General features: G+C 42.7%; 3 protein-coding genes across 6 annotated transcripts; 1 reads left to right on the top strand and 2 right to left on the bottom strand.

Moving 5' to 3' along the window:
* Positions 1–1,270: 1,270 nt before the first annotated feature.
* On the bottom strand, positions 1,271–4,864 carry LOC113578703 (E3 ubiquitin-protein ligase rnf152-B). The gene has a single exon (XM_027012134.2). The coding sequence runs from the start codon at positions 4,293–4,295 to the stop codon at positions 3,534–3,536; it is 762 nt and encodes a 253-aa protein (XP_026867935.1). The 5' UTR covers positions 4,296–4,864; the 3' UTR covers positions 1,271–3,533.
* Positions 4,865–6,009: 1,145 nt separating this feature from the next.
* On the top strand, positions 6,010–12,198 carry sgpp2 (sphingosine-1-phosphate phosphatase 2). 3 transcript variants are annotated; one of them, XM_027012155.2, is made up of 5 exons: positions 6,010–6,286; positions 7,758–7,778; positions 8,449–8,628; positions 10,382–10,471; positions 11,157–12,198. In XM_027012155.2, exons 1-5 carry the CDS (start codon positions 6,047–6,049, stop codon positions 11,700–11,702), a joined length of 1,077 nt encoding a protein of 358 aa, XP_026867956.1. In that variant the 5' UTR covers positions 6,010–6,046; the 3' UTR covers positions 11,703–12,198. The 3 variants fall into 3 exon arrangements, with proteins under 3 accessions (XP_026867956.1, XP_026867954.1, XP_026867955.1); XM_027012153.2 differs by having other exon boundaries at positions 7,758–7,916; XM_027012154.2 differs by lacking the exon at positions 10,382–10,471 and having other exon boundaries at positions 7,758–7,916.
* Positions 12,199–12,592: 394 nt separating this feature from the next.
* farsb (phenylalanyl-tRNA synthetase subunit beta) lies at positions 12,593–22,454 on the bottom strand. Of its 2 annotated transcripts, none has more exons than XM_027012151.2 (17): positions 22,333–22,454; positions 21,688–21,743; positions 21,319–21,473; positions 20,782–20,854; positions 20,518–20,633; positions 20,245–20,395; positions 19,442–19,550; positions 19,265–19,335; positions 18,800–18,861; positions 17,045–17,096; positions 16,735–16,796; positions 16,324–16,531; positions 15,966–16,046; positions 15,756–15,848; positions 14,376–14,493; positions 13,669–13,821; positions 12,593–13,159 (listed from the first exon to the last, which is right to left on the bottom strand). In XM_027012151.2, exons 1-17 carry the CDS (start codon positions 22,388–22,390, stop codon positions 13,008–13,010), a joined length of 1,770 nt encoding a protein of 589 aa, XP_026867952.2. In that variant the 5' UTR covers positions 22,391–22,454; the 3' UTR covers positions 12,593–13,007. The 2 variants fall into 2 exon arrangements, with proteins under 2 accessions (XP_026867952.2, XP_026867953.2); XM_027012152.2 differs by having other exon boundaries at positions 22,257–22,341.
* Between the last annotated feature and the right edge of the window lie 4 nt (positions 22,455–22,458).

Genomic DNA, 22,458 nt, shown 5'->3' with positions numbered 1-22,458 from the left:
TTGTTATATCTTGCCTGTTGATAGGCATGGGTATAGGCATATAATAATACCTGTTCACACTACTCATATAATGTGTTAGGCTGGGTGGTGTGAACGGTATCCTCCCCAATAATACCTGTTCACACTACTCATATTATGTGTTAGGCTGGGTGGTGTGAACGGTGTCCTCCCCAATAATACCTGTTCACACTACTCATATTATGTGTTAGGCTGGGTGGTGTGAACGGTGTCCTCCCCAATAATACCTGTTCACACTACTCATATTATGTGTTAGGCTGGGTGGTGTGAACGGTATCCTCCCCAATAATACCTGTTCACACTACTCATATTATGTGTTAGGCTGGGTGGTGTGAACGGTGTCCTCCCCAATAATACCTGTTCACACTACTCATATAATGTGTTAGGCTGGATGGTGTGAACGGTGTCCTCCCCAATAATACCTGTTTACACTACTCATATTATGTGTTAGGCTGTGTGGTCTGAACAGTGACCCCCCCCACCCCACCCCCCATCCCAACCGGGATAGTTTAATGATAAAATCCTACGCCACTGGATAAAAATGTCAGTCAAGGATAACTACTGTAGTACAGTACTACAGTGTTAGTAAACATTTACAAATAGTAACAAAATCTGAATAAATGTTTCTCTCACTGTGTCCCTCTCTCTGGGGCACTTTTTTCAGGATGTCTTTATGAATAACAACAAAAGTATATATTTATTCAGTCTTTTAATTCTCTAAGTAAATGTGTTTTTATGTATATAAACAGAACAAACCATTTCCATGTGCAAAGTACAAGTCAGAGATGGTTCACAACAATGTCTGAGTCATAAAGAATAAACAAAACCACACACAATCTAATCTCTGGGTTATAAAGAATAAAAACCAGTCTAACCTCTAAATAGACAATAGGGCAGAATATATATGGGTTATGTTTGAAGACTACTGTCATTCCTGCATGTCTGTGCAATGAGTGTACTGAACACAAAGCTCCCGGTGATGGTGCTAGGGCCAGTGTTTGTTTGTTTGTTTGTGTGTGTGTGTGTGTGTGTGTGTGTGTGTGTGTGTGTGTGTGTGTGGGTCAGTCATGTAACACTTCAGACATGAGAAGCACAAACTTTAGACCAAACACTTCCAGACATGTAGCTGCACTGAAGGGCAGTAAGACAATGGGGCTCATCAGAGCTGCCATGGAAAATGCCACAGAATATTTTGTGTATGTTCATTTACTACAAATTTAATATAAAATACAAACAAGCATTTAGTGTCTATTTATGTTTTTGTATTGTTTAAATGATTAAATTATTTAACAAAACAATTTCAGTTGTCTTTTCTCTCTTTCTCTTCTGTATCGCTCATCATCGTTTTGTTTTTAGTTGGACATAAAGCCAAGATGTCTGGGGCCTGGTTTAAGTCCTCCAGCAGTTTTAAATGATTCTGGAAGAAGAAAAAGAAAGACAAAGGAAGACTGTTGCCTTGCCCAGACTCCTGATGAAAGAATGGAGAACTGTAGGGGAAAAACAAGAATGGTTGGAGTCTTTTGACTCCTCACAGAAGCTCACATACCCACACATTAAATTGCCTTTAAAGCTATACTACATGATTGTTTTCATCAGCTTCACTGATTATAACTGTTGTCGACTGTGAATATGGTTCCTTTTAGATGTTTCGAGAACTCAGAGAATCTTTGTAGTCCAAAGTACATATAAAGCATACCACTGTTTACAAAAAAAAGTAGAAATGTGCAAACAAAGTGCTCAGAGCTTCAAACCACGTTTCTTCAGGTTCCTGACTGTCAGATCTTGCTCCTAGAGGTGTGTCTCTAGATCTGGGGAGTGGCAACATGCATCCTAAATGTTCCACTGCTTTGAAGATGTAATAGCAGAGTCACTATTTATGTGCTGTAAATGGCAGAGTTCGACTGCAATGACATACAGGTAGAATTAGTAAAGCTGGTCACTAGATCCCTGCAGTACTGAGCTTCCTGCACAGATACAATTCACTCCTGCCTCTGAACAGTATGCTATATTGTCACAGAGACTAAACACACTCATGACTGTCCAAACCAGATCAGCATCCCTTCACAAACACACACACATACACACAATGCATGGAGACCACTCTACACCCACTCAATACATATTTATATGGATGTTTACTGACGCAAACACACACATGCATACAACACACACACACGCGCGTGTGTATGTGCGTGGGCTGCTCAAATCACTACATGTAAACTACTCCTGCATTGCATGAATACGCCACTAGGGGGCAGCGCAAACCTGAAAGAAACTTCTCACCCTATGACCAGTGCAATTACCTGTCTAGTGATCTTAAACCTTGTTTAAACAATTAGCAGAAATTAAAAAAAACATATTGGTGGAGCTTAGTACTCACAAATAAATATAAAGAAAAAGGCACAGAATAGCCATCAAAAACGTTTCTTACCATTTCAGAGAAATGAAATAAAAAAGCTATCCGCCATAACATTTATAGCCCGAAACAACGTTCAGTCTGATTTTCTATCTCATTACGTAAACTGGATCCTCCCCAGTACTTCCAGTTCATTAGTTATCTTATAGATAATGTTCACAGAGAAACACACGTTTGCGAATCTCTGGATTTACGTTTCTGGGGTGTCAAGGACCTCGCTGAGGTTGTATTGTCCGTGCGCTACAACCTCGTTTAGACACACTTCTGCTCATTTTGAACAGAGAAACAGGAAACCTTGTATAATTAGGCTAACCAGGTGAAACGACGGACTAAATTTGAAACAGACTCAATGATTTTAATCCAAAATCATTGTTCGTTTTTTTCTGAATAATTCATCGGTCATACAATTTGAAATTAAAAATTGTATCAAGTGCTTTAGGCTATATTTAGTTCTGTAGCTTATTGGTCGTATGACGTGCTTAATGCACGGTGCCAAACAAATGCCAGACCGAACTAAATGTTCTTGTTTTCCTGTCCAGTATATTAACAACCTCAAAACAACGCATCACAGTGCGCATTTATAACATACACTAAACGGAGGCTACAGGTGGAAGGCGCTATGGCGCGTTGTGCCCACACACATCTGTCACAGATTTCTGGGTATTAAAATAGCAGTTAGAAAGAGCCACACCTTAATTTTTACAGCCTAGATACTTACGTGAGTAACGATTTACAGAAAAGCCCACGAAACCACGAATGCTGCTAGCGTGTCACGCTTATAGCGATTGTCGGTTGTGGCACGGTCACACCGTGTTTATGCATAGGGTCGATGAGAAGCAAAGGAGGTGGTTTCTTAGTGACCCAAATCTATTGCTCAGCGCTCTTGGAAATAGTTTTAAAGGCCAAACAACATGCCTACGGCTACAGGGGGGAAAAAGCACAGCGCGGGGGGTATAATGAATATGCATACCAAATAAAATTACTGCTAAATTAACTGTAAGCAGGGCCCAAAACACTCCAAGTCAACCAGTGATTTTTACAGTGGACGAGCGCACGCGCGCTCACACACGTACACCAACTAGCAGTAAATATCTAATGATCAGGCGTTTCTCCTGCTGCCGTTATTTGTGGCTGAAGGACGGCCTGTCTCGTGCTCAGGTCTGTATTTCAGCCAGCAGATAAGCCACGTAACCACCACGGACACCATGGCGAGGATGCTTGCGACCGACAGGCAGATGGGTCCGGCGGGCGACGGCGGCCCACTGTGGCTGTGCACAAATATCAAGCCCATGAAGAGCAGCACGAGCATAGCCAGAAACGAGAAGACGACGCACACGCAGCCGGTGGTGAGCGCCAGCCGCTTGCAGTGGTGGCAGCTCTCGTAGCGCGACACCGAGTCTTGCGACAGTGTGGTAGCAGTGGACACGGTAGTTGACGGTGTGGCCTGACTCGTGGTGGACGCCCCGGATGCCTCCTCGCGCCTGAGAGCAACGAGTGCGGGGTGTAACGGCGGCGGATGCGGCGGTAATGCATCTTGAGGCAGAGGGTCCGAGTCTATATAGAGGGGGAAGTCCTCTGTGACCTTGGTATTATTGGGTAGGTTCTGTATCCGGTAATCCGGCACGGGAGTCCTGTGCCGACACACAGGACAGCTGATGCGCCAGGGCCGCTCCTCGCGCAGGTGCAGCGCATAGAGACACTCCTCACAAAACGTATGAAGGCATTCCAGGATCTTAGGAGCGCGACGGTCGAGGTCGAAATAATTGTAACAGATCTTGCACTCATACTCCTCATACGGAAACGCTGTGGCGGCGAGCCCAGGCGGCTCCAAACCGTTGGCTGCTACATCCGCCTCTGCCATAGCATCTCGCGCTGTTCACATCCTCAGTAACACAATGAGTCTCCCGTCACGCGGGATGACGGTGATGAGTTGTTGTTGTTTTTTTTCCCCCCCTCACACCCTTAATGAAAAGGCCATTCTCCTGTAAAAATAAAAAATAAAAACATCCACACACAACGACTGTGTCACGCCGTTAACAAAAAGATTTCAAAACATTCAGTTGAGATACACTGTGTCTCGCGTCCCTCCAATCTGGTCCACTCTGACTGAAACACGAACGCAGTCTTAAGCTATTCGGGCAGCAGTAGTGATGTCATGGTGGCCGCAAAAGGCTGTGGGGTTGTTGTTGTTTTTTCAGGCGCCGAAACGCAAACGTCGACCGAGAGAGTCCCCGGGTCTAGCGGAGAGCGGCGTAGCTCTCGCTGCCTGCACTCCCTCGATCCGCCGTTCTACCGACGACGAGCCCGCAGAGGAGGGAGGGAGCGGCTGGGACTCCAGGCAGATGCGGGAGGGAGAATCACTCCGCGCGCGGCCCCGTCACGCCGTGCATTATTAGACAAAGAGCCCGTGCGGCGAAATCAAAGCAAGACGCTGACACGCGCGCCGGGTCAAACGGCACGCGTCGCTGGAAAAGGTCAAAGTTGAGAAATGTTCTTCCTGTTTACTTCAGTACTATTTGCAAGTCCTTGTTTACATATGTTCTGTGTGCTGTCTTGAGTTATGATTATTTTACGATCAGACAATCAAAAGAAATAAACACATAAAACAACAACAAAAAACCCCATTTAATTAGCCCATTTATAGACTAATTGGCATATGGCATAGATAGACCCAAACAACAGCTGTGTTATCGACGTTGTCATGGAAACCCACCATCTTATGACTCAAGTCCGTCTGCCCACGTCACCTCTAGAACGAGCGGGACCACGGAGTTCTCCTAATTCCGCTTTCCGTGAATACAGATGCTGAGTCAATAACCCAATGAATAAAAATGCACAATGCCCCATAACCTGAAAAACATATCAAAATGTTAATTGGAAAAATCTCACATGCGGGAAAATGTAATCGTCATGTACTGTTATCCTCAAAGTTGGTGGGCATCCGACACAGTGTGCGGATATATTAAATAGGCTATGACTCATTAATGATTGAGCAGCTCATTAATGCGCGCATACACACAGACAGAGACAGAGAGAGAAAGAAAAGGTGTCTTGCGGTTTGCATCGCTGTAACTTAATGCTTTTCCTACACTTTAATTCAATCTCTAGTCTTAACTTTAAGTACCGATAATAAATATTCAGAATATTTTAATTTTACAGATAAAACCGTATTTGGTGTTTAAAAGAAAAACCTACAAAATGGCCATATCATCAGAATTTTAATATTTTAGTTGCACACACACGCACACACACGCACACACACGCACGCACACACACGCACACACACACACACACACACACACACACACACACACACACACACACACACACATCTTGCTAAATAATGTAAGCCATGATCTATGCATCACAAAAATAGGCCAGTAAATGGCAGAGCGAGCCAAATAAATAAATAAGTAAACAGGCAATTTGTGAGACGGGGCAAATCATTTTTGATGCCCAATAGGTTAGTTCTAACTACCTACGTCAGACCCATGCCGGTGTAATGAACAAGATGTACCTGTGCGCATCTGTCTACCCGCTCGCGCGTGTGGCGAGGATTAAACGCGGAAGCGCGTATTCAGAAGTAGGTGTAGCAGGTAGTAGCGTGCGGTGATGTGGTGGTTAATATCGTATTTGAACAGCTCGAATCTGGTTGCTACATTCCAGCAGGCATGCGGTTTGTATCCGGCGCCAGAAACCACTGAAACGGGACAAGTACGGGAGCATGAGCCCAGTAACTTGACCGCCTCGAAGGTTCACCACCGAAAAGGAGATTTGGTCGCGAACGGGAGATCGCTGTCACAGGACGATAACTCAAACTACAACCACACCGCAGATGACTGCAAAATTAACGTAAGTAAATAATGGTGACGGGCATATCTATGAAAACTATACACCAATGTATTATCGCTGCTGCACACATATCAGTTCCATTTTACATACAGAAACGGGGCAAAATATGAGAAGAAAAATGAAATGAAATGGAAAAAAAAAACAGGCTTTTCCCGCTCGTCGGGTTGGTTAAGGCTGTAAAGTTCACGTACGCAAGTGATGTCTTATGGTACTGCTAGAGATTAAAGACACCTTCAGATACAAGACATTTTCCCACCAGTGCTTGAATGAGACTATGTGTGCTTTTCAACAACTTTAAAATATTTTTTTTTCTATTCTGAGAAATTTGGGAAAAATCAATAAACAAGACTTAACTTTGCCCTCAGACCTGTATGTCTGGTAAGGCAAATTCAGTCTTAATGGTTTTAGCACTATACATCATCAGACAGGATCCATTTTGAACTGAATGATTTTATAGGTCCCTGTGGTCATATTAAAAGCAGTCAAATATTTAGGATTTTGTATTACTAGTTTTTTTTTTTTTCCCCCGGACCCAGCACCGATTGCTGTGTTTGTTAAGTACATTTGGTCAAGTGTGAATGTTTTCGAGCGAACCGGTATCTGGTTCTCCTAGAATAGGTCATCTGGAGTTCGCTTCCTGTGAACTGTGGTGCGGGTCGCTGCGCGTTTGGGAGCCGTGTGCTCTCGGCGCCGCTTGTGCGCGGAACGCGTCATTACGCGGAAAGGATTGCAGACGTAAGATGGGACCAGCATATGGCTATGTCATCACTTTTTTGCATCAGTATTTGCCACACTTTCCTAGGACTGGAGCAAGATTACTTTAACAGGCTCAGCTTTGTGGAGCGAGCGTGTGTACTGGGAGCATAGCGAAAAAATTGCAAGTCTCATGCTGGCTTGAATGGCTGAAACCTTTTTCATACGAGAACTACTCCTTGTTAGCATGTGCTCCTTCACGGTGAAATGCAATAAATCTAAAGGGCCTTGTTCTTCGCCGCTTGAGTTTGATTTGTTTGTATCCAAGGGAAATCATAAAAATAAATAAATAATAAAACAACGGATAAACCTAATGCCTAACATTTTGCAAACCTGCACGCAGAAAAGTGACGTATAGAATTAGGTAATGGATCCACGGTTCGGAATGACATTCTTCTGTGAAGCAAACCAGCGATCATGAGCCCGTCCCCAAAACGAGCCTAGAATCGATCCTTGATTTCCGGAACAAGTTTGAAAACGCCCTTAGACATTAAGGAACAGAGCTGGAACTATTTCTACAGGAAGGTAGAGCTCCAGGAGTTAGAACTAAACTCTGCAGGGCGTATGTGGATCACCAGGAGCACATTTAGGCACTTGGATTGTGATGTCTTTATCATCACTACCACCACATGAGCATAAAGTGTTTGAGAACCACTGGTCATTGAAATGCTGCAGATAAAAAGGCAGCCAAGTTTAACTGGCGTTCTTTTCCTTTCAGCATGCCAGTACTCAGTATGAGGTGAGAAACTGGCCTCTCTACTTCCTGTTTGTGGTGTCCGCAGCACTGGGAAGTGAAGTTTTTTACATTTCCTTCCTGCCCTGTATCCACTGGAACTTGGATCCGTTCCTGTGCCGACGCCTTGTCAACATGTGGGCTGTGAGAGGAAACACATATGCACGTGCGCGCGCACACACACACACGCACGCACACACACACACACACACACACACACACACACACACACAGAGTAAGGGTAATGACAGCACAAGCATATTTATTGCAGTCTTGTATGATATTTGTACCAGGTATCTCTTCTTCTCTCAACATTTCTACTCTAGCACACATTGAAAGAAAAAGTAAAAATGTCGACAGCCTGACAGAACATCAGCAACTCTTTGATAACTTTAAATAAAATTAAACAATTATATTTTCATCTGAATTAAATTCCAGTGTCAATTTCACTTCTTACAGTTTCAATCTCTTATAAAAGATTTCCATGCATATACATCTGTCAAATCACATTCTTCTTCAAAATGAGAGCACTCTTTAGAAAGTAATCGCCACCCATCAGAGAGAGACAGTGTGTGTGCCTGTTCTGTTTACATTTATTTGCATCCATTTGTCTCTATTCCCCTATGAAAGAATGATCCCCATTACATTTCATATCCCTCTGTCTGACTCTGGCTAGGTGGTGATGTATATAGGGCAGGTAATGAAGGACATTTTGAAGTTGCCTCGGCCAACAGTGCCCCCTGTGGTTAAATTGGAGCAGCGCGTGCATGCAGAATATGGAATGCCCTCCACCCATGCGATGGGAGCTATTGCGATATCATTCACACTGCTGTTCAGTGCTCAAGAGAGAGTTCAGGTCAGACACACACACACACACACACAAACAAACATGCATATGCTAATGCACAGGCTGTTGATACACACACAGACACACACAGGTATAGTGCACTTCTGTTCGGCACAAAGGAGAGAGACGCATGCAGGGAAAAGTGCGGGTAAGATATACACAGACTGATACAGAAGAATCTGTAAGAACACATATATTTTTCTGTTTAGGGATACATTGATAGTGTACACTGTAGTATGGACAGTCATTCACTTCACTTTATTCAATGCATGCACACACAAGCAGAGTGTTTATAAATGGTCCTTGCAGCAAAGGCAATCAGTCAGCCATTATCAATCACAAATGGCTACACCCACCCAGCTGCTTGTGAGATGCTGTGAAAAGCCCTCAGTAAAAATTAGCATTCAGTGTCACTCAGAGATGAACCAATCCATCACACTCCACAGTGTGCTAGGAACCCTGGAGACTGGACATGAGTTTACACATTCAGAAATGAACTGAACTGTGTGTGTAAGAAAGAGAGAAACACTCTGAAGGGATCACTGTCTTCCCAGTCATACCCATGCCTTGTCGTCTCAGCATCCATTGATGGTATTGATATATTGTCTTCATTACCTACTGTGGAGGATCCCCAGTGGAGGGAGCGAGGGAGAGAGGCAAGGGTGGGAAGAAAAAAGAAAAGGGTACATGAAAGGACAAGCACAGTTACTGATTAACCAAGGGAAGGGAAAAGCAAATGAAAAGAGAAGAAATGGCAGAGAGAGAGAGAGAGGGAGAGAGAGGGGGGGGGGAGAGAGGGGGAGAGAGAGGGAGAGTGAGGAAGAGAGGGAGAGAGCGAGGGAGAGGGAGAGAGCGAGGGAGGGGGAGAGAGAGAGGAAGAGTGAGGAAGGGAGAGAGGGAGAGAGCAAGGGAGAGAGCGAGGGAGTGAGAGAGAGTGAGGGAGGGAGAGAGGGAGAGTGAGGAAGGGAGTGAGAGGGAGAGAGCGAGGGAGAGGGAGAGAGTGAGGGAGGGGGAGAGAGAGAGGAAGAGTGAGGAAGGGAGAGAGGGAGAGAGCGAGGGAGTGAGAGATCGAGGAAGAGAGAGAGAGAGTGAGGGAGGGAGAGGGGGAGAGAGAGGGATGGAGAGAGAGAGGGAAAGAGTGAGGAAGGGAGAGAGCAAGGGAGTGAGAGAGAGTGAGGGAGAGAGAGAGGGAGGGAGAGAGACTGAAAGAGAAAAACAGGATGATAAAAGATGACAGTATGCCAAGCAGAGGAAGAAGAAAACAGAAGAAGAGATGGATGACATGAAGACATGGTCCAGGAAAAAGGGATGAACTCTTCAGCTGAGAAACAAAGGACAGTGAACCAAAAAAGCAGAACAAGAGAGACAGAAGGAAAAGAGAGAGATTGAGAGAGGCATTCAACACAGAGATTCATCAGTCAACCCTCTGTGTCCCCTTCCACTGACCGCACCCACCAGTCAATCACTGTGTGGGAGGTGCGGTATTGTGTTGGGTTTGTCTGGGCACAGGACAGATGGGGTACGGCTACATACACCTAGGACATCAACCGGTGCAAAGGTCTTATCATTTCAACCCACACCATTATATAACAAGAATTAGTCCATCTGACATTGAGATTATTATTTTAATCACAAAATATAAAGACACTCCACTGTAGGGGAGACAAAAAAAAAAACACGACGATTTAAATGTGCACACAATAGTGAATCACCCCAGCTGTGTATATAGCCCTAAGCACTGTGCTTCTGTGTGTGTTTTTAGTTCACGTTCGAGGTGGGTTTAGTCCTGGCTGTGGTTCTGTCAGGTCTGGTGTGTCTCAGTCGCCTCTACACGGGCATGCACTCCGCACTGGTAAGATCTAAAAGAAAACACTGTGTGTGTGTGTGTGTGTGTGTGTGTGTGCATGTGAGAGCAAATTAATTAAAAACAGAGGAAGTACTGTGCACTTTGGCCCAGTGTGTCTGAGCTGAAATATAACCCTAATCGGGTGTGTTATTTGCTGTAGCTGCGTCTTTGTGGACAGCAGCCTGCAAACCTCTAGACTGCACACAGTTTGGCTCTTTTCCCATTCGCCTAGAACACACAGGCTAGTGGGGCACATTAGATCTGACCGCACAGTGAGTTTCTTTTTTCAGCTATATCAAGCCATGAGTGTCAGCTACTTACCAGGGAAATAGGTTGGGAGAGGTCATCTTGCTTGTATTTCATCATTGTGGAATTAGCAGCTATGCCTGTCGATTCTGTCAGATCTACCAAATGTACAGTGCTGGAAACTGACTGCATTTTATCCATAAACTAAGCATATCTGTAACACTGGGATGCTATGAAACCACTTAGGCTCACTTTACCAGATCCAGATTAAGCCTAAGACTAAATAGAATTTTAATGGTGATTCACTGTTGGCATTTCCATTTAGTCCTAGAGTAGGATTTATCCATGTCCAGAAACCTGGCCCTTAATGTATTATCAGTTGCATATGACTACATGCCCTATAGTGCAACTTTGATGGACTAATCACTCTTTCTTATTCTCTCAGGATGTTATCTGTGGAATTCTTATATCTGCACTCATTCTGGGAATAATTTATCCACACTGGAGCATTCTGGACTCACTACAACTCAATAGCCCCCTCTCCCCTGCTGTAGCATTGGCTCTTCCCCTCTATCTGTGCTACAAATACCCTGAGCTAGACCATTACAGCACTACACGAGGGGACACTACCATCATCATGGCTGTGAGTGCAGGCTGCTCAGTGGGTTACTGGGTGAATCACCAACTAGGTCAGACCTTCGAACCCACAGGACCCTTTCCGGTGACCCTGCCGCCTATGAACGCTGTGACCTTTGCACTTGGTGTCACACGGTTTGGGGTGGGTCTGGCCATCCTGGTCCTTACACGACAGACAGCGAAGTGGGTTAGTCTGCGGCTGCTCTGTCGTTGCTATGGAGTAGCACATAGCGACATTGTTGCCCGTCAGCGGAAGGAGATCGAAGTTCCATACAAGTTCAGCACGTACTTGGTCATTGGACTGGTAAACAGCATGGCCGTCTGCCGAGTGTTCTCACTCGTGAGACTGCTGTGACTCCAAGCCCACGTTACAGTGATGTGACGATATCCATGTGGGACATGGCTCATGATGTCATTAAGCTGAGACACATTCAAATGTTTACATAGTCTTGCTGCGCTGTACAGAGGAACTCCATATGAAATTCAAGTTATTTATTCACGTCCGTGGCATGCTAGAACTACCATTACAGTTAAGATATGACTAGATGGAAAGAAACCGATTTATTTTCCTAGTAAGATGGAGTCAGCTCTTATTTTACATCTCACACATATAAACTGTTTAACATATAACTTGTGTAACACATAACCCGTTGTAAATATATCGTTTTGCAGGAATTAGCAGAATTTTGCTCTTCTGTGAAGTCGTCACAAAGGAAAAGTAGCATCAGAATCACAACTTTAACAGAAAGCCTGCTCTTGCAGCTCCTCTGCCTTTTATAAAAATTTATTTTTTTGGATTTAAAATGTCTTGTTACTCTAGTTGACAAGAATTAATAAAAAAGGAAACAAAACCAAGTCTCCTATTGGTCATCTTCCCTTTACAATTGGGTGTTGTGGCTGTAATGTCATTAAGGTGCTCTGGCTTTAAACTTTTCAACACACCTACAAAATTGACTTGGATCAACATCCCTCATTACTTTGCAACACTGAGTGTTTGAAAATACTGGACGTAACATCGATGCATACATAATTTCAGTACTGATTAGATTACTATTACTATCCAATACACAAGTCATATTAGCATTCTGAAACTCCCAACAAGTCATCGGTTGTAGCTGACATGTTCTAAGTAAATAAATGTCAGCAGAGCCCCTCCAACTTCCTAGGACAAAGAAAATTTAAGAGCAATCTACATCCCATCTCAGCACAATTTGGGTAATGATAACTCAGAGCATAACACAGGTGTAAAAGTCATGTTCTTTATGTCCAGTATAGTTCTCAAATAAAGGGAATCAGATTCAGTTGACAAAGACGTTTCTTTAAGAACAATTTCAACAGTCTAGTAACCAAAGACCAACATCTGGCTGTTTTCATCTATATTTATTTTATGTGAGACGTAATTCCATGTATTGTACATAAACACAAACCTGCTGTATACAAATGATTAAATATGCATTCAGTTGGACTGTCTATAAAGGGGCCTTATTGAAACAGTGATGTTCTGCACAATTTCAACATAGAACAGAATGCAGACTCCGCCCACTGCCTCCTGATTCGTGTGGGTTTAAAGGGGGTGTAACCACCAGGAGCCAATAATGATCATTTATGAGTGTAGCTGGCAGGCATAGTTACTTATGCGGGAATGGCTTAAGCTACAAGGTCACAGGAAGGGCTCAATATCAATGTCAAGGGCAGAGCAGGGCATGGTGAGCTCAAAGCTGTTGATGACATCAGGGTGAAGGACCCCGAGGCGTCCGATGCTTTTACCGTGAGAAAAGATTTCCGCACAGCGGCCGGGAAAGTAGGTGGAATCTGAGAGAGAGAGACGCGGGTGGGAGAAAGAGTCAGTCTGACTAAACCTCTGCAAGAGATTGTGCGCGCATGTGTCAGTGAACATGCCTGCAAGAGTGCCAGCGAAAGAGGGAGACAGACAGAGGAGGAGGGACAGAGTCTAGCAGGTCTATTCTGATCTCCTTATTTGTTTTTCTCTCTCTCGCTCGCTGTCTCTCGGCCTGCCTCTCGCTCCCACTCCTTTGTCTTCTTTCTCACTTTAGCCAGCACGTCGGCCTCACTGTATGGTCGACACTAAACTATCTATGACAACATGAGGATATGATAAAGATAAAGCACTTCTGTAAGGTGCTTTGGACAAAGGAGTCTGTCAAATGCTGTAAATGTTATAAATAAATCATATCTACTATTAAACAAACATTTATAAAACATCATATAGTAAAATATGGCTCCACTGCACTATGAACCATCTCTCTGTACACCATACAGTTTATATCTTGTTAAAGAGCTTCAAACGTAATAACACTTACCTTCTGCTGCCTGGATGTAGTAACCATGGTTACGCCCTGGTTTGACCTCTAGCAGTTGCATGACTCTGTCTAGAAGGCCATGGATCACCTCAAAGCCTGGAGTTTTGTTGTAATACACCGCACACAGACGCCTACTGTTCCGAGCACCTACATCTGACGCACACACACCAAGCATAAATATTTAACAGCCTAAGACTTCGATTTAATGACGTGTAGAGATTTTCATGTTTCTATTTTAAAATAGTTCTTAATAGACTACAAAATTCATCTTCCTTCAGGAGACAAGTTGTCTAAATGCTCATAACTGGGCTTAAAGTTTATGTACAGAGACATGGACAAAATCCCTGTGTACCTTGACATGCAAAATGAATACTGAATTTTTTTTCCCCCAGGATCCACCATAATTGCTGATGATAAAAACCAAATGTTTCCCATATCAGTGCTATAACTGCCTCATTCCTACATAGCCATACATTAATAGCATTATGTTAAATCTTATAGCATTATATTGAGTGCCTGTTAAATTTAATCAGCATTTATTCAAAGCTGTGTCTGCAATGGCAAGGCCTGATGCATTATGTGGAATACACACACACACGCCACTATCCCTTTGCCTGAAATTGGCCAATGCAGTTCTCTGTAGACTATAGTTTCAGCAAAACATCCATTGAACATGCCAGAGCAAAATGACGAATGCACACACTAACCAGTGCTTTCGTCCCTCAGTACCACGTCTGAGATCTCAAACAGTTTGAGGGGAAGGGGCATCTTCCTGTTGGCAGCTAGAGTCTTCAGGAGCCCAGGAAGCAGCGTGGTCCGTGCCACCTAGATGCAGAACACCAGACTTGGTACATAACACAGATATAAAACAACACGTCTTAATACGATCAACTACGCATGAAACATAAGTCTACTGAACACTTGGGCCCTGGTTTATATGTATAAAAATGCTTGCAAACTTGATAACACCTGAAAAAAAATTGTTGAAGCTGATCTAACAGGATCAACAAAGGATTGCATCTCAATTGTGCAAAAATAAGTATTGTTTGTTTGGCTGGTTTTCCTTAATGAATATACAATTTGGGCTGCTTCCACCTTAGCGTATGTAACAATGGGTGTGGTCAACGCAAACAGATTCATTTACACCCCCAATGTAAATTCCCAAGGCTGAAAGGATTTTTGGAAATTTGTTAATACGGCCAGTGAGCAGGCACTGTGCTGTGTTACTAATGTCGTGATGAAATAAGAGGCTATGAAAAAGGAGAATTAGTGAACATCTGGAGTGGATTATTCTGAACTGTGTCAAGGGTCCAAAAAAAAAGTTAAATATGCATCTTATCCAGCAATGCTATTTTGGTTTTATTGTATGTTTATTTTTCTTTTGCTCATATATTTTCTATGCCACCTGCTTATCCTTAGGTAATCTTTAGTTTTACCCACAGTGTGCATATTTCGATATGTATTGTTTGCAATCCAAAGTTACCATAGCTGCTCATAACATTTACCACAATTAAAAGACACATTCTAAATACTGCCTGCATGTGGTGTCACTCACTCGTTTTCTTTGTAAATCACCCACAAAGTGTCCACTAACTACATGCTCAATTAGACTGCACAACCACCAACACTTGTTTTTGGAAACTTATTCCGAGCTTTAGACATGACAGTAATTACACTATTTATTACCTATTTAAATTGTGTACACTATTTACTATACAATGGATTATTTAATATGGATGTGTCCCCACAGTCCTGAAGATCTACCAGCTTGCAGTTTAGATTCAACAAACCTGCATCCAATACTTCAGCAACATCCAAATATTTGATTAATTGGAACAAAGAATCCACAAAAGCCCTGACTGGGGATAAAATTTTGCTCAATCCTGATAAATCTCTCTGATAAATGGTTTCAGCCAATTACAATGAAATAATTGATTTTTAATAAGTGTGTGCACCCTAGTGGACAAACAAGAGATACAGACTAAGGGTGTAGGGCCCGTTATGCAGTTATATTTCCAAGCAACAGTAGTGCTATGTCTTGCCCTGGTATGTGTCTGCGCATATGCATGTGTGTCTCTGTATGGTACCTGAAACTCTGCAGTTTTTGGGTTGGATATGTGTACAGCTTTCGTGTCTTTGAGGTTCTTTTGCAGTTTATCAGCTATGTCCTCCTGAGAGCACTGGTGAGAGAGAGAGAGAGAGAGAGATTACATCCATTTTATCTCTGTGTGTGTGTGTCCTTGTAAAGGTAGGTCCAGTGTGTGTGGGTGCGTGGGGGAGACGAGTATAATGAATACCAGTGCAAAGGTTAGAGCTTCTGTAAATCCAGCTGTTGCTAGGTCTAATCTCAACAGCTCTGTCAGCTTGTTGAGAGGGAACTGTACACACACAAAAAACACATTCATTCATTAAAAAGCAAAACCAAATAGCAAATGGTATTACAGAAATTCTGATGTAGCTCTCTAATAAGCAAGCAATGAAAATTTACCCCATAATGACATTCAAAGTATACTTGTTTAAAATTGAACATTCAAATATCAATTCAGTTCAAAACCCCATCCCTAAAATCACACACAATGAAATGCATAAACTATCAAGATATACAATATATTTATACTTCTAAAGTTAGAGATACTGATTGGTGTTTGGGAAGACCTGATTGGCTACAGTATATGTGCGTGGCGTTGTCCTTGTGATGTTGTTAAAACCATACGCCATTGCAGCATCCTCCATGATGTCACAGGCATGGATGACATCAGATCGAGTGGGCGGGATCTCAACTTGGATCTCAGCACCATCGCTAGTGACCTCTGACTTCAAACACATCCTGGTTAAAAGTTGAGCTATGCTTTCTGCTGTCTCACTGAGAGAGAGAGAGAGAGAGAGAGAGAGAGAGAGAGAGAGAGAGAGAGAGAGAGAGAGAGAGAGAGAGAGAGAGCGCACGCATAAATACAGTGTGAGCTTTAATACTTGGTCTGTCTGTCTGTCTGTCTGAGAGAGAGAGAGAGAGAGAGAGAGAGAGAGAGAGAGAGAGAGGTAAACAACAGGTGATGGTGGGTGTCTCACTTAATGCCGACTTTGCTGTTGATGTAGTCTGCTGAAAGTGTTTCTGTCCTATAAGCCAGCTCCTAGGGTTTGAAAGGTTAAATATCAATCAACGCCACAACGCCATTGAGACTCCCATTCAACTTGCAATGCTACCCCCAAAAGACCTCCTCAGCCAAAAGTATATTAACTCTCTTATTGGAAAAAGGGTATACATATATGTAACAAATCTATCTGTTGTAACAAAAAGTGTTATTAGCACTATTTGTAAGCAACTGATTAAAACTGTACATATGCAGAGTCTCAATAACATACAGAGATAGATACATACAGGATAGGTGACCATCCTGCCATCTGGATAGACCACCTCTGCCTCCTCAACTCTGAGATGGAGGGGAGAGAAGGAAAAGACAGAATTCATTTTTAAATAATGGCTAGTAATGTCTACCTATGGCTTGGTTCAAGCTGTATTATTCTTGCTTTTTTTTTCCCCCATTACCTGACCCAATTTATTCTGATCTGTATATGGAGACCCATTACATACATGTACAAACATGAATACACAAGAACAGTGTGTGACTTAATATGCAGATCACAGCAGGGTATGAGCTCCTCCCCATAACCTTCTGTCCCTTGTCCAAGCCAACACTGGAATAGCTGGAAATCCACGTGATAACTGCTGACTAAAGCGGACATATTTGGTTTGGGTACTATCCAAAGTTTCTGTTTGTAGCAAAAATTATCCTTATGCAGGTTTTAGAATTGCTGCCAGAGTGAAATTGTAAAATTACACTGTTAGTATCCACTCATTGGTCACTTTACTAGGTACACCTTGCTAGTACTGGGTTGGACCCAGTACTTTTTCTTTCAGAACTGCTGAAATTCTTCATGGTATAGGTTCAACACTGTGCTGGAAACATTCCCCCCAACAGTTCCATATTGACATGATATCATCATGCATTTGCAACAGATTTGTTGGCTGTACAGCCATGATACGAATATCCCATTCTAGCACATGCCAAAGGTGCTCTATTGGTGACTGTGGAGGCCATTTAAGCACAGTGAACTCATTGTCATGTTCACGATGATTTAAGCTTTGTGACATGGTGTCAGAAGATGGGCACACTGCAGTCATAAAGGGAAGTGCATGGTCAGCAACAATACTCAGATAGGCTATGGCATCTTAATGCATTTCAATGCTCAATTATACCAAGAAAATATTCCCCAGATCACCAGCAACCTGGACCATTGATGCAAGTCAGGATGGATCCATGCATTCATGATGTTCTCACCCCATCATCCCAATGTAGAAATTGAGACTCATGAGATCAGGCAAGTTTTTCCAATCTTCTTTTATCCAATTTTGGTGAGCCAGTGTGAATTGTAGTCTCAGCTGCCTGTTCTTAGCTGACAGGAGTGGTACCCGGTGTGGTCTTCTGCTGCTGTAGACCATCTGCTTCAAGGTTTGATGTGCTGTGCATTCAGAGATGTTCCTCTCCTTGGTTGTAACGAGTGGTTATTTGAGTTATTGTTGCCTTTCTATCAGCCCAAACCAGTCTGGCCACTCTCCTCTGACTTTTGGCATCAACAAGGCATTTTTTGCCCAGAGAACTGGAGCTCACTGCACATTTTCTTTTTTGCACCATTCTCTGTAATGTAAACCCTAGAGATGGTCATGTGTGAAAATCCCAGTAGATCAGCAGATCTGAAATACTCAGACCAGCCCATCTAGCACCACCAACTATGTCACTTAAATCCACTTTCTTCCCCATTCTGATGCTCTTTGAACTTCTGCAGGTCGTCTTGACCATGTCTACATGCCTAAACACATGCTGCCATGTGACTAGCTGATTAGATATTTGCGTTAACAAGAAGGTGAATAGGTGTACCAAATAAAGTGGTCACTGAGTGTATATAATGCATATATAATGCACTTAGGTCAGAAGTGAAGGTTGGATGTGACTGGAGTTTAGCGAAACATCGGATATGAATCAGACAAACGGGAAACAAGGAACAGATCCGAGTGTTTGTTAAAACAAAGCTTATACAGGAAATCAAACAGAGGCATGCGCATGCACGCACTTACGTGAATGGCTGGTCGCAATGTTCACTGAACATGGTTACAATCATATCCAAAACAATCTTTGCCTACAAGTAAGCAAACAAATGCTATTAACATGTATTCAGATAAGTACATATCGTGAACCAACATTAAAGATGTGAGCTAGATGCAAAACCAAAACCCATTTTCTAATTAAGCCCAGGAATGCTTCCCAATTTAGACATGACAATGTTTTAAGTTCAAAGCTAATTTGTCAACTATATTATTGCCAGTGAATATACTTTGTTAAGTGTAATTATAGAGTTTGTTTGGTTTGTTGTCCTCTTTTTAGGCAACGTCCTTTAGGTAACATAGTTATGTTGGACTTCTTTCATGGAATTCTGAACATGGCTTTAAACAAAATGTCACACACCAGGGGCTAATTGTTATGTCTTAAAATGATTAAGCAACAACAACAACAACAACACTAAAATGAAAAAGTCAAGCTACCTTAGTTAGGTCTGTGGCAGTACACTCGATAAAAACGTTCTTCGTGTTAACGGAGATTTTGCTGTGATCGCCTAACCAGAAATGCATATAGTGTAACCATTAACAAACAGCAATACAATACATATAAGGGTATTCCGTCTCGGACAAGTGCGTGGGGGGCACGGTGCGGAGCCTCACCGTTGATGATGGGCGGCATGGACAGCACGATCCCGTTGCTGTCGTAAATGACCGGGTAGAGCGGCTCATCCTCAATGATGTGCAGGTAGTGCCGTAGGTGGCTGTCTGTCTGGAGGACAAAAGAAAAACATCAATCACATGATGGTTGTTAAGACTTCAGGAAATCGGTTAATGCTCTCGCCGACAGCTCTGTAGCGGCTTTATCGTGGTCCTTTGGGTTTTGCCCCGGTGAGAAGCCGTCTGTGGCGCCCCAAGACTCCAAACACAGAAGTTACCATCTGTAGCCACAATGGCCTTTGTTTAGGAAAAACTACATAAAAACATATCCACAAAACGACTCAGTAGGTTAACTGCAGTGGAAAAATAATAATGATGCTGTTGTGATCGACCACATTTTCTGTGCTGCTGTCTCAGTGGACTGCCACTTTGACTCGTTTACACAATAAGCCGAGTAGCTGAGCCGGACCATCATGGACTGCTCAGAGCTCTTTATGCAAGGGTTAACTGAGGTGCTTAGAAATCATCAAGGAAAACAGAGAATGTAACTGTTCCTCGTACTCGACTGCGTAACTCTATTGTTTATATGCCTATTTGTTACTCATAAAAAGACATTATACACCATAAAAAACAACACACCAAGCTTTACTTGTGGACTAAATTTAATGGGACATTTTATTTGAAAAATGACCCGAGAACTTTATTGAATATTGTTGTAATAGATTATCATTGATTCTGCCCTTCCAAAGAATACAGGTGAATAGACACTATGCTTACTTTCACACTCATTAGGAATCCAAACTAACCTTGTAGAAGCCCATGAGCTGGGTGGCACTATATTCCTGATTCTGATTGAGCGGCTTGAAGCGGATGTCATCGGGTGCTTTGGCTGTATAGGTGAACGGCCCTGAGATGGTGTCCAGGTCATGGGTTCCTATCGCAACCAATGTCCTTCTTCTACAGAGAGATGGGCATAACCTGAGAAAACCTCCAAGGAGTATTCATTATGGTAGATGCATTAAACTACCATCATTATGTTGCTGTGTAGACGCAGAGATGTATTCAAACGTGCGACTCGCCTGCAGATGTTTTGATGCAGTTTTTCCTGAAGTTCGATGAAACTGTCATAGCGCTCCGGTGTGAAGGTGATGTTGCGCAAGACTGCAGCCACAGCATGGGGTCTCACAGACGCTGTCTGCACAGACAGCAAGAGGGACAGCCAGTTTTGATCAGGATCCCTTATATATTCAGGTAACAAGATGGAAAGCTGCTATACATCAGGACCCCACGGATATTCTGGAATCAATAAGCCAGGCTTACAAGGCAGAGAGAGTCTCACTTACCTCTCCAGTTATGATCAGCCTTTGTGGATCACCATTCAGAGGATTTACACGACTGTAGCGTGGGGCCTCCATTCTACACACACACACACACACACACACACACACTATTACATCACAGCTAACAGCTAGCAGTAATTATCACAATACTACACAGAAAGTACAAACACACTAGCGTGCTGAGGTGTATACACTGAGGCAGGATTCTTATGAGTTCTTCATGAGTTAATTTTGAGCTGGTTCCATATTCAGGTATCATCATGTTAACGTCACCGTAACGTTAAACCTAAATTTATACCAATCTTGTCAGAATACTTTTTCAGCAGGCTACTTCCTGTTATTTGATAATTAATATTATCCTTCCTAAATCAAATAAATTAAGCCTTTCATCCAACATAGCATCAATATGTACAGGCAATTAAGTATCAATGACACAGTGCATGATCTAGTTTATGTCAAGATGTGTGTCAATCTAATTATTGTTAAAATCCTACCCCTAAACACAACAAAAGCATAATCATAAACAGCGCTGTGTCTTACTTGTCTTTGAAGACCTGCAGGCCTCTGACCAAGCCTTCCAAACAGAGGAGGTCATAGCGGTTAGCAGGCACATCAATCTTATAGAGAACCACATCTGAAGCTTCTGAAGCCTTCTGGTCCCCCTGTTCACGGCTGATTATATCTTTCTCTGATGTCTAAATGCACAGGACAGACGTACGCACACGCACCCACACCCCAATCAAGAAACCACCTTCATAGTATAAATGGGTCTATGCAGAGACAAGTCAGACATCTTAAAATTAACTGAAATATGCTTGCAACCACTGTATGCACTTTGTGACAATGTCAGCCTTAACTGTTTGAACCCACAACAGTGATAAAAACCAGCGGTGCCGCTCCTCAACTTACAATCTCGTCCAACTCAAGGCCGAATTCGAAACATAGCTCGTCAAATTCTTCATCAGCTATAAAAGACACAGGAACACAGCGACAGCTTTAAAAACGGAAAACCATTGCATACCGAACCATGCTTACACCTGGCGCTTTGTGATTACGTCAACAGCTAGCTAATGTTCTCTTCTGTGAAATAAATTGGAACTCAACCAACAAACCCCAAAATACAATGTTGTGTTCTTACAATGTCTACATACATTTGGAGTAGCACACATCTCGACAAGAACACGAACACAGTATTCTATTTTTTTTTCATCTGGACTCTGCTTCTTCGGTTTTCGTTTATCTGATGCAATCACCCCAACACAAACGCCAATTAGTTCATTTATCTTAGCCATCAGACGTTTGTACATTCCAGGTGTTTTTTTAAACACTGAAGTATAAAGATATTTATTAAGTTACTTAAAAAATTGTGTATATATATATATATATATATATATATATATATATATATATATATATATATATATAAACGCTAGCTACACTACTGTATTTCTAGCTAGCTGGAAAGCTAGCTTACTCACATCGAAATGACCGTTTACTAAAATCTTTCATTCCGCATTAAAACAGCTATAATATATCCCGTCTTAAGAAACGTACTAAATGTTCTTCCAAGAGCTTGGAAAAGGAGATCTCGTTTAACGCTGACAGTCGGCATGGTCGCTACCTCGACGGATGATCACACCGGCCCGGTGTCACTCTGCGCTGGAGGAGTATTGTGAAGCC

This window comes from Electrophorus electricus, chromosome 15, assembly GCF_013358815.1.
Source record: "Electrophorus electricus isolate fEleEle1 chromosome 15, fEleEle1.pri, whole genome shotgun sequence".
Lineage (NCBI taxonomy): Eukaryota > Metazoa > Chordata > Actinopteri > Gymnotiformes > Gymnotidae > Electrophorus > Electrophorus electricus.
The sequence above is the reverse complement of the archived record's forward strand: the minus strand, read 5'-3'. Positions and strand labels throughout refer to the sequence as shown.